This window comes from Mesoplodon mirus (genome assembly GCF_964341445.2).
Source record: "Mesoplodon mirus genome assembly, chromosome: 1".
NCBI classification, from domain to species: Eukaryota; Metazoa; Chordata; class Mammalia; order Artiodactyla; family Ziphiidae; genus Mesoplodon; species Mesoplodon mirus.
In genome coordinates this window covers 7,051,879-7,063,735 of record NC_138976.1, presented here as the reverse complement: position 1 = coordinate 7,063,735, position 11,857 = coordinate 7,051,879, and the positions used below count along the sequence as shown (strand labels likewise).

At 58.2% G+C, this 11,857-nt stretch overlaps 1 protein-coding gene across 1 annotated transcript; it reads left to right on the top strand.

Moving 5' to 3' along the window:
- Nucleotides 1-217: 217 nt before the first annotated feature.
- On the top strand, nt 218-9,936 carry DOLPP1 (dolichyldiphosphatase 1). Its single transcript, XM_082617421.1, has 8 exons — nt 218-309; nt 4,094-4,194; nt 4,417-4,501; nt 4,600-4,699; nt 4,931-5,029; nt 5,928-6,056; nt 6,541-6,630; nt 8,477-9,936. Exons 1-8 carry the CDS (start codon nt 234-236, stop codon nt 8,511-8,513), a joined length of 717 nt encoding a protein of 238 aa, XP_082473547.1. The 5' UTR covers nt 218-233; the 3' UTR covers nt 8,514-9,936.
- Nucleotides 9,937-11,857: the final 1,921 nt, after the last annotated feature.

The window sequence follows — 11,857 nt, the reverse complement described above, 5'->3', positions numbered from 1 at the left end:
ACCTGCGCTCGTCCCGGATTGGGCGCCGTCTTGGCCGGCTCGCTGGCTCCTAGGGGCCCTGCTTCCTGATTCGCCGCTCGGGCCTGCCCCACGGCCTGCACGGTGAATGGCTGCGCCGCTACCTGTATCGGCCTCCGATTGGGTGCGCGGCACCTCCCCCGGCGTGATAGGTCAGGACCACCGCCCCCCTGGCTCCCCATTGGCTGCTCGGCGAAGCCCGGTCTCCGGGTAAGATGGCAGCGGACGGACAGTGCTCGCTCCCCGCTTCATGGCGGCCGGTGACCCTCACCCACGTCGAATATCCTGCAGGTAAAAGACAACCTCGGCTCCGAGGACGCCTTCCCGGGGCCGGCCTGTCAGTGCCGGGCGCTCCGGCCGGCGCAAGCCCGCAGAGGGGGCGCCGGGGGAGCGGGGTGGGAACTGTCAAATAGTGAGCCACGGAGGGTTCGGCCGGCGCGCGCGCCGCGCAGGCGCAGTGATGTGGCGATGAGCTGGGCGAAATTGTGAGCCGCTCGCTCGCGCACTCTGCGGCTGCGCGGCCGGGGTGCTCCACTGGGTCCCGGGGCGCCGGTGAGCTGTAATGGGGCGGTGGTCTGCGTGAGGCGGGAACGGATCACTGGCCTGGACCTGGGCTCTTCTTCCCCGCCCTTCCCGGAGCCGGAGAGGCTGAACTCTCTCCTCGGCGTGTAGGGAGTGCCTTTTTCTTTCAAACAGTGCTTTTGGGCTGCCTGGAAGAAAGAGCTCCCCATTGCAGGGAGTGTGCAAATCGAGGCCGGGCAGCTCTTCGTTGTTTGAGTACTTCTGGTGCCACGCCCTGGGTAGGGCACTGCTCTACAACTCAGGGGACCCGGTGAGGAGTCAGGCAGCCTCTGGGATGTTGACTTCTGGAGCTTCCCATCAGACACAGCTCCAGAAGCTCAGCGTTTTCCATCTGTGAGGTCTTTTGGTGACCGTTCTGGAGGCGGTTTAGTAGAGCTGTGCAGAGCTTGGGCCTTGGGGTCAGAGTTCAGGACGAGGCCTTGTGCAAGTGACTTCACCTCTCTGTGCCTCTCTAAAGTGGAACTAATCACAGTGCCTTCCTTCTAGTGGTGATGTGAGAATCAGAAATAGGAGATGTGAGAAATGCTGAGTGCAGTGCCTGGCGTACAGTAAACATTGAAGCAATAACTGCAGTTAACATGATCCCACCTTCCCAGGACCCTCTCAAGCCCACACTGCCATCTATGTGCAGGATGGTTGGGTGTCGGGGGAGGCTGGGGGCCCCCTCATTGAGCCCTGGTTGCCCCAGGAAGGGCCTACTCATTCAGAGACATGAGAACCTGGCCCTGCTGAGGGCCCCAGGACTGGATGCCAGGAAACTTTGACCCTAGGTGTTCTGGGTTATAGTGGGGGTGGGGCGGCCCTGCAGCTGTTGGGCCCTACTGTCTGCCTGCCTCCCCGCCATTCACCCATCATTCATTCAGCTGGTATCCACTGAGCACCTCCTGAATGCCAGGCCCTGGGCTCGCTCTGCATTTTGAACGGTGAACAAACCAATATGGCCCTGAACTCCCGGACTGTGAAAAAAAAAACAACCCACTTTACAGGACGGAAACCAAGGTCTGGAGTGGGGAAGGGACCTGCTTAAGTCCTCAGCACCTTCATGATTTCCCCTCCCTGGCCTGGGAGTACTTCTCTGGGTGCTCACGGCGAGAAGAAGGAGGCCGGCAGATGTGAGCAGCATGACTCAGGCTGTGATGAGGGACCCTTTGCAGGGACTGTGGGTGCCTGGAGGAGAGACCTGGCTGAACCTGGGGGCCTCTCTCAAGGTCTAGTCCCCCTGCTAACTCTTCTGTGACCCCCTGCACTTCTCCTTCGCGCCCCTCATCACACTGACCCTGCTTCCTTCATCCATTCTCCATTCATTTAACATCATTTTAGAGCCCAGTTAAGTGCCAGTTGCTGTGCTGGGCTTGGGGGATTGAGTGGGGTGAAGAGACCCCATCCGTGCACTCATGGCGCCTACTTTTTGTTTTTTTTTTTTTTTGCGGAACGCGGGCCTCTCACTGTTGTGGCCTCTCCCGTTGCGGAGCGCAGGCTCCGGACGCGCAGGCTCAGCGGCCATGGCTCACGGGCCCAGCCGCTCCGCGGCATGTGGGATCTTCCCGGACCGGGGCACGAACCCATGTCCCCTGCATCGGCAGGCGGACTCTCAAGCACTGCGCCACCAGGGAAGCCCCATGGCGCCTACTTTCTAGAGGGAGAGACAGGTGCAGGCCGGATAACTCCACTAATGAGTGGTGTCACGAACGATGCCCTGGTTACAGATTCTGAGAGCTCTGCAGTAGCAAGAGTGTGATTTTTTTATTTTTCCCACTGTGGTGGGTACTTCATTTATGTTGAGTTAACCCAGACAGCATCCCAGGTGGGGGAAACTGTGTGCAAAGGTCCAGAAGTAGGACAGAGCATGGTGCATTCAGGGAACTAGGATTTGGTTCCTGGAACTGGAGCAGAAGGTGGGGGGGAAGCAGGGCCAGGACTGCAGGGCTTGATGAGCTGGATTGCGGTGGGACTTATCCTAAGGGCTGAGAGAGCCACCGGAGGGCTTAGATCAGAGAATGGTGAGGCCAGAGTTGCTGACAGCATCTGCAGGAAGGCCCAAAGGTAGCGCTTGCTGTGAGACAGGCCATGGAGATGGCCAAGGGTTTGGGGGCACCAGCCATTTCCTGTCCTCCTGGTGACCCAGTGTCCTGGGCATCAGCTGGACAGCTGAGAGATCCAGAATCTCAGGGCTGGAGGGGGCCAGGCCACTGTGTGGATGAGGAGACAGAACCCCAGGAACAGGAAGGGCCTCACCCAGTGTCATCCAGGGGGTACTAGCATCTGGACCTATGTTGCTGGCCTGTTCTCCCAGGCCAGTTCAAAGCCAGCCCTACCCTGGGTAGGTGTGGGGAGGCCAGGTGTGTGCCCATCCCTTCAGCTTGGAATCTGGGCTTGGCCTTGGGTGGGTACCTTCCTCCTGCCTGTGTGAGGCCAGGCTGGTGGTGGGGCCATTTCCCACACTGAGTTCTCCAAACATGGAAGTGTCCTGGGTGCCAGGGACCGAGCTGGGCATCTCACAGGCCTGGTCACATCAGAGCTCCCATGGCTGTAGGAGGTGGCTACTGATATCCCCATTTCACGGGTGAGAGAGCTGAGGCTCAGGGAGGTGAAGTCCTTGCCTGAGGTCGTGGAGCCAGCAAGTGCTGGCACGGGAACTAAACCACACTCTCTGACCCCAGAGCTGCTACATAGCTGCCCTGTCTCGAATGGTGAGGGTGGCCTTTGGACTCGGTGTCAGCCCTGCCCTTGGGCAAGCAGGAAAGTGGCTCCTGTCTGTTGGCTTCAGGATCCTCCTGCCGAGACCTATTAGGGGGTAAAAAGCAGGTAGTCAATAGGTAGCCAATTTTTTGCCAGTAGAGAGGCAGTGAGAAACTGTTACGGCAACGGGTGGCCATAGTGGGCAATGGAGCTTCCTCCCCACCCCCAGCCTTGGTCCCTGTCAGAGTCCGCAGTGTAGACCCAAGTCTGTGCGGTGTTCAGAGAATACCAGGTTCCCCTGGAGGCCCAGGGCTTGGCTGGGTCGGTCTCCGCACAGCACTGCGTTCCAGAGGCATCCGTGTGCCCGCCAGGCTGCCTCCTGGGACAGGGCCCAGCCTCTGGGGTCAGACCAAGCCAGGTTCAAATTCCCGCTTTGGTGGGATAGTGGGTATAGCACCTGGACCAGGCTAGAGACTTGGATTTTAGTCAGATCCTACCTCTTTCTGGCTGTGTGACTTTGGACAAATCATGCAATCCCTGTGGGATTCAGCGTCTTCATCTGTAGAACAGGGAGAGTGAAGGCACCTGCTTTAAACACACGATCTGTGAACCTGAGTGCTTAGTAAGCACGCTGTGCCCGTGACTGAGGACGTGTGGTGAGCCGGTACGCTGAGGCGCCCCCAGCCGCCTGGCCCTGCGCTCCGGGCCCTGCTGGGACCACCTCTCTGACTGAGGCCCTCCTTGGCTTGCTGGGGGCCAGGCCCTCTTCGATGGCCGCGCTCTGCCCTCATCCTGTTCTCCCTGTCTTGCCCAGGTGATCTCTCTGGCCACCTCCTTGCCTACCTGAGCCTCAGCCCCATATTTGTCATCGTTGGTTTTGTGACCCTCATCATCTTCAAGCGGGAGCTGCACACGGTGAGGGAGTCACTCCCACCCCAGGGAGGAGGGGCCTCACCATTCCTTCCCGGGGCATTGCCTTCCCTTCCCTGCTTCCACCTTTCCTGAGGCGTCTGGAGCCTCCTGGCTGGTTCCAGGTTGTCCACTGGGCTGGAGGTTCAGTGGGCGGCCACGGTCTTCAGGCTGGGCGGCGGCCAGCAAGCACACAGAGGCCCTGCTGACCGTACATCTTCCCAGCAGATCTCGTTCCTTGGGGGCTTGGCACTGAACGAGGGGGTCAACTGGCTGATCAAACACGTCATCCAGGAGCCACGGCCCTGTGGAGGTAGGGCCCAGGCCTTGGGGGTCTGCGGGTCCCCCAGGTTAGGGCATTACTGGGAGGCCTGCATCCTCCCATCATGCCTTGTTCTCTGTCTCCACCAGGTCCCCACACGGCAGTGGGCATCAAGTACGGGATGCCCTCCAGCCATTCCCAGTTTATGTGGTTCTTCTCCGTCTATTCCTTCCTTTTTCTGTATTTAAGGTGAGCTTCTGCCCTGGCTGGGATGGCCCTGAACTGGCCCAGGCTGGCCTCTGCCAGGGACTTGCTGCAAGCCCTTTGGATGCCATTTAGGGCTTGGCCTCTACTGGGGGTGGGAGGAGCTGCAGCCAAGGCAGAAGGTGCCCAGGGAGCGTGTGGCTGGGGCCGGGGCTGTGTGGGAGGCCTGGGCCCCAGGCTGTGGGCTGAGGCCCCCTAACAGGCTTGTTTTCCCAGAATGCACCAAACGAACAACGCCAGGTTCCTGGACTTGCTGTGGAGGCATGTACTCTCCCTGGGTCTCCTCACCGTGGCGTTTCTAGTCTCCTATAGCAGGTACAGAGGGAGGGAGAGGCCCTGCCCCACGCCCTGCCCCCTGGGGTCTAGCTGGAATCTTGGTCCCTATTGGACCTCGCGCTGTGGACCCGAGTCCCAGAGCCTGTAGGGCAGGGCTGCGAAGGGGGTCCCAGGCCTCTCATTTTATTTTATTTATTTATTTTTATTTTTTTATTTTTGGCTGCGTTGGGTCTTCATTGCTGCATGCGGGCTTTCTCAAGTTGCAGCGAGCGGGGGCTACTCTTCATTGCGGTGCACAGGCTTCTCCTTGCGGTGGCTTCTCTTGCTGCGGAACACGGGCTCTAGGCACGCAGGCTCAGTAGTTGTGGCTCGTGGGCTCTAGAGTGCAGGCTCAGTAGTTGTGGCACACAGGCTTAGTTGCTCCGCGGCATGTGGGATCTTCCCGGACGAGGGCTCGAACCCGTGTCCCAGGGCTCGAACCCGTGTCCCCTGCATTGGCGGATTCTTAACCACTGCACCACCAGGGAAGCTCCAGGCTTCTCATTTTAAAGGGCCAGGGCTCCAGCTGCCCCTTCCAACCCAGTCCTTGCTCTCTCCTCTTGGTTGGGCTCAAGGTTCTAGGGTTAGCCATCTGTTCCCAATGTCCTGGAGGAGCCCCTTGCAGACAAACTCCAAGTTCAAGGGCTGGACAGAAGGGAGGCAAATCCTAGCTGAGCCATCCCTTCACTTCTAGAGTCAGGGGAGCAGCTGTTGGGGTCCAACCCCTTGCCTCCTAGAAGTAGCTCTGAGTCCGTGTGGTCACAGGGGTCTGTCCCGTCTGTGTATGTCTCCCGTGTGTGTGCAGAGGTCCAGGGAAGCTGGCACTCAGGCGTGCGGGGAGGCTGTGCAGGACTGTCTCTGGCTGGCTCTCATGAACTTCCCTCTGTCCTTGGCCCAGGGTCTACCTGCTGTACCACACCTGGAGCCAGGTGCTCTATGGGGGCATCGCTGGAGGCCTCATGGCCATCGCCTGGTTCGTCTTCACTCAGGAGGTCCTCACCCCCCTGTTCCCTAGGATAGCAGCCTGGTAACTGCCTCCTGCCCCTGCTGCTGTCCCCCCTCCCCCCACCTTCCCAGGCACTATGGCGCGTGCCCTCTCCTGCGAAGGGGCCATCAGTGGGAGGACCCAGGCGTCCTGACCCCAGCCTCAGTCTCCCTGGGAGGGCCCTAGTGCCCAGGCCTCTGGTAGGCATAGGGCTGCAGGCCCTGCTCGCCTGGCTTCCATCTCCCCCAGGGGTTTTCTCAGCCCAGAAGCCAAGGTGCCAGGCTCTGTCCTTGCCTGGCCTCTCAGGGACTTGGAAAGCAGCACGTGTCCTTCTGGGCTGTGTGTACCTTGGGGCAGTGGACCTGCCTGAGTGTCACACAGGTGACACATCGGGGTCTTGCACAGGCCAGGCAAAGTGGTGGGGAGAGAGTGCATCGCTGGCCCCAGGCACTGGTGGGAGAGTCTGGCTTGGTGACAGACTCGTGTCCTGATATAGTCCTGGATTTCCGGGTGTCTGTCTCTACAGGCCTATCTCTGAGTTCTTCCTAATCCGAGACACGAGCCTCATTCCCAATGTACTCTGGTTTGAGTACACGGTAACCCGGGCAGAAGCCAGGTGAGTCAAGGGGATAGCAATCTCTGGGTCCTGGCTCAGTGGGGCACAGCCCTCAGTCAGTGCCGCCCCCAGTTTTGGAAGGCTGCCCGAGAGCCGGGCACTTGCCTAAGCACTTCGCTAGTACTGCCTCAGTGAAGCCTCCCCTGGACCCCATTTTACAGATGAGAAAACTGAGGCTCAGAGAGGGGAGGAGAGGAATCACTTGACCAAGGGTTTGCAGATCGCGGGTGTGAGAGCTGGGCTGGGAACCTAGGCTGTTGGGCCCAGGGCCATGCTTTTAACCTCTGTGGCCCGGAACCAGAGAGCTGGGCAGCCAGGATTCTCTGGGGGCCTGTGTGTCAACCCCCCTCGGGACCGTTTAGTCCAGACACTTTCCTCTGGAGGGGTAAACTGAGGTGCGGTGAGTTAGGGGCACCCGTGTTTGCACAGCCAGTCAGGGCAAAGCCAGCTTTGGAGCCTTCTTCTGACTCAGCTCTCCACGCACTCCAAATCCTGGGTGGGGTGCCAGCTGGGGTCGGGAAGGCCTGGCTCCTTCCCAGGTTCAGAGGGGAGCCGAGGCGAGGTTGGGCTCCAGCACAAGCCTGGGAGGTTTCCTGAGGAGCCCTGGGTTCCTGGTGAGAGGAACCAAGGGGCGGGGTCACAGCAGCCGGGAAATGTGTCTAGGGCATCATGGTCCAAATTATCCTAACGAACTTAAGGGTTAAGCCCTGGATCCTGAGGAAAGGGGATTGGAGGGGTTAGGGCAGGCAATCCTGTTATTGGCGGAAGGCCCCAGCTGGCCCAGGCTCTCCACCTGGCTCCCAGAGCGGCCCCGCCCCCCAGCCCCGCCTCTCCCGGCTGGCCGCCACCCGCCTTGGTGTACCCAAACTTCCATGTCCTCCTGCTCTGTGCCAGGCCGTGGGCTGGGGATAGGCCCAGAGTGAGACGGCAGTGGCCGGCAGGGGGGAACACGAGGAATGAGGCACCTACCTGTGCGACAAGTGCCTCGGGCTTGAGAGCTCGTGACAGCGGCGTGCTGTGAGGGTGTGTGGTTGGGCTGGCTGGCCGCTGTGACAGGTCTGAGCAGAGAGAAAGCGGGACTGTCCAACTTGGGGTTTGGCAGGGAGGGTGCTCTCAGCATAGGGAACAGCTTGTGCAAAGCTTCTGAGGACAGGAAGCTTGGGGAGTCCACCAAAGAGACAGAGGCCAGTGTGGCTGGAGCCCAGGGAAGAAGGGGGCTGGCCACGGCACGAGGCTGGGGCTGCATCTCACAGGTCCTGTGGGGACGGTTAGGTTTCTGAATTCCAGTGGGGTCTCTCGAGGAGCCAGGCCCTCCAGGGAACGGGGCTGCCCCTGCTGCCCTCAGGTATTGCCACACCCCCAAGTCAGGTAGTCAGTTACCCGCTCGATAACTGGTATCAGCAGTGCCCCTACCTTTGCTTACGTGCATCCCAGATGGAGAGCTCACTACCTCCTTGTCTGTCGTGGTTGATGGTTACAGAACCCCACTTATGCTGGCTTATCTGTAAGTGGGAACTGCCCACGATTACTGGAATCCAGCCAGGTCCCTCTTGCCTCTGTTCTCCCATCCTGGCCCCCGCCCCTGCCCCGGCCTCCTGGCTGCACTTGGACTCCAGAGCTGAGCACCTGTGATACAGGCCCAGCAGACACATTGACCCTCTCTAGGCCCCAAGTCCCAGGTCCCAGGGCAGGAGCTCTGATTGGCCCAGCTTGAGCCAACTGCTGGGGCTACTGGGAGTGGACACTCACTCATTCTGATGGGATTGTGGGGAGGAAGGAGACAGCTGAGGGGCGAGTCACTGGACGCCAGGAGTCCCCTCATCTGACCCCCGCCCCCACTTTGCAGGAACAGACAGCGCAAGCTGGGGACGAAACTGCAGTGACCGGTGAGTGTGGCTGGCTCCAGCCTCCAGATCTGGCCTGCACGATGCCTTGCAGGGTGGATGGAATGACAGACAGAGGGACGAAGCAGAGACCTCTACAGACCCAAGTCACCGAGTGGAGCCTTTTTTTTTCTTATTTTAATTTTAATGAACAAGGTGGACCAAAGGGCTGAGCCAGCCCCTCAGCCAGGACCCTGGAGGGCCTGTTGCCGGGGGGGGCCTCACAGCCAGAGACCCTCGCAGTGCTGCTGCCAGCCCCCAGTTGGGCGGAAAGTGCCCCTGGCGTGGGCACTGGGGCGTGGGGTAGAGAAGGAGGGCTTGAACTTCTGGCCACAGGGCCAGGAAATTTAGGTGGCGTGAAAAATGCACACTATTTATTTTTTGGTTTTGTCAAAGGCAGATGGGATTTTGGAGAGGGACTGGAAGAGCCAGCTCTGCGGGGGCTGCCCTGCGTACCAAGGAGCCCAGGTCAGCTTCCCAGGCCCTTTGCCCTGGGCCCGAGAGACGGCCTGGGGGCCCAGGAGGAGGGAGCACCCCCATGCCCCCCCTGCCGCCAACGCCATTCCAGAACCTCGGTCAGTGTTCCCGTGTGGGGGCCAGGCCCAGGGAGAGCAGGCGTCTGCGCTGCCATCGCTGTGTCCTACCCGCATCGACCCTGCGCCGCAAGGGCTTTCTCTGGTTCCCTGTCCCCAAGACAGCGGCCCCTTTCTGACGAAAGAGCCTGCACGTGCGGGTGAGCAAACCCACGCTGTTTACAGCTCTTTCCTGTCCTGCCGTCCGCTAGTGGTTCGTCTTCATCTCCACCCGAACAAAATGCAGAGGAAGCAGGAGCTGGTGAGAGGAGTGGGGCAGCGGTGCCTACTGTCCCCACCCTTCCCTCCCCTCTGTGTGCTCTGAGCATTCCTTGTCCTTCCCGACCCCCCTCCGAGAAGCTGGGAACCTGCTTGGGTCACCCCAAGCCTGTGTCTGGGGTGTGGCTCACAGATCCCCACTGCCCAGCTCGGAGGACGACTCCTCCCAGTCTTGAGGCCGCTTTGAAATGGAGCTGTGGAGAGGAGATGCATCCAGACTCGGAAGCTTCTAGAACTGAACCAGGCTGCTCGGGACCTGTGTTCAGGGCCCGACCCCCCTCCCTCCCCCGGCCGCCTTTTCTTTGTGGAGGTTCCTAATCTGCTGCTGAAGCACAATATTTTGGTGCTTTCTTTTCTCATTTGTTAAAGACAGTGTCCAAAGCCATTCCAGATGCCAGGACCAGGGGCCTGTTTCTGGGGAAGGTTGGTCAGTCCCCACATTTTCCTTTCCTTCCCTTCTCATTTTTATTTTTTACTTTTTGCCTGAGATAAGCCAAGTGTGAGGTGGTTTGACTTAAGAAAAATCAATGAAAATTGTTTACTATTGTTTTAAAATAAAATCTTGAACTCTGGCAGCTTGAACATGTTGACTGAGCTGATGGGAGGAGGCGGGGACGTGGCTGTGCGGACACACGACCCGAGGGACAAGGGCACAGTTAAGACCAGAAGATCGTACGCGTCTCCAAGACACCTAGTTCCCTCCAGCCCCCAAAGCCAGGGTTGGAATGGCCTCTGTGACATACCCCACTGGGGTCTGAGGACAGCTCCCTTCCACTGAGTTTTTTTAGTCCCAGTCTACCTCCCCCTGTGGCGCTGGCTGGTTCTGCTCTCAGTAAGCCTAGCTTCTCCTTCATGTGACAGCCCTTGAAGACTGGGACAATCAGCATGTCCTTCCTAAGCCTCTGCCAGGATAAACACCTCCACTCCTTGCTGAATTCAGTGCTTCTTTAGTGTGCGGACAGGTGAGTATCGTGCTTTGGAAGAAATAACTGCAAACTGACCTGCGTTTTGGATGCCTTGTAAGAGTGAAAAGAACACAAGTCATTTCAGGCGTCCAAAGTGGGGGTTCTAACCCTTCTTTAATTCATTAACCTGAGATTCATAACAGCTTCACCCTCAGGCGAATCAGAAGTAATCCCATCCTCACATGAGCTCGAAGGCTGGGTTTGGGTTCCCCACCACGGTCCACACAACGTGGACATTTAGTTCAGGTGACCTCATCCCAGACATGTGGCAGAAGCAAACAAATCTCTGGAAGAAGGAACCTTCATGCTAGACTTCAATTATTTATACAGTTTTAAGAAATTACCATGAACAAAATATAGACAAAGATGACCAGGTAGAAAAGGAATCACCACCATCCTTGAGAACCAGCTGGAAACAAGTATTAGAAACAAACCCACACATACGGGCACAGATTTTAAGTTGTTTTACTTTTTTAAAGAAGTAAGGGACAAACTTGCAAATATCTGCAGGACTTCGCTGGTCGTGCACTGGTTGAGAATCCACCTGCCAATGCAGGGGACACAGGTTTGATCCCTGGTCCAGGAAGATATCACATGTCATGGAGCAACTAAGCCCGTGTGCTACAACCACTGAGCCTGTGGTCTAGAGTCTGCAAGCCACAACTACTGAGCCCACGCACCACAACTACTGAAGCCCATGAACTCTAGGGCCTGCGTGCTGCAACTACTGAAGCCCACACGCCTAGAGCCCGTGCTCCGCAACAAGAAGCCACTTCAGTGAGAAGCCCACGCACCACAACGAAGTATAGCCCCCGCTCACCACAAATAGAGAAAGCCCGCACACAGCAACGAAGACCCAAGGCAGCCAAAAATAAACATATATATACACATACATATATATATACATGTATCTGCAGAGAACAGGAAACTATAACGTGAACCCTGGCAGATTTTTAAATGAATACTGGAAAATACAATAGCTAAAAAACAAGAACTCAGTAGGTAGATTTAACAGCAGACTAGACATAGTTAAAGAGAAAAACTGGAGGTTAGAGGAAATCCAGAATGCAGCAAGAGAGAGGACGGGGCCGTCTCATGAGCCCTGAGGTTTCCCTGAGTCCTGGGTAAACGCTGCTTTTTACCCCAGTTGGCACTCGCCCACACGTTCACCCTGGTCGGGCTCTCAGAGAGCTGCCCAGCACCCCACCTGCGGGTTGCCCAACTCCTTTTCCCACTCGGTTGGTCACCAAGCCCTGCTCACTCCACCTTGTAAGCGTCTTTTGAAATAGCCACTCTCGCCGCCTTCCAGGCCAGTCTGGGTCCCAGCCCACTACCCCCTGCTCAGCAGCAGCAAAGTCTCCTGGCAGGTTGCCCTCATCCCCACCCATCAGGGCCCTTCAGTCCATTCCTCAGCATCTTCCTAAAACATCATCCTCAGCGTCTAGGGATAAAACCCAAGTCTTTAGCTTGGCCCGTGGCGTCCAGCCCTCACTCGACCTTGGGGCTCTGCTCCAGGCCTGCCCTTGAT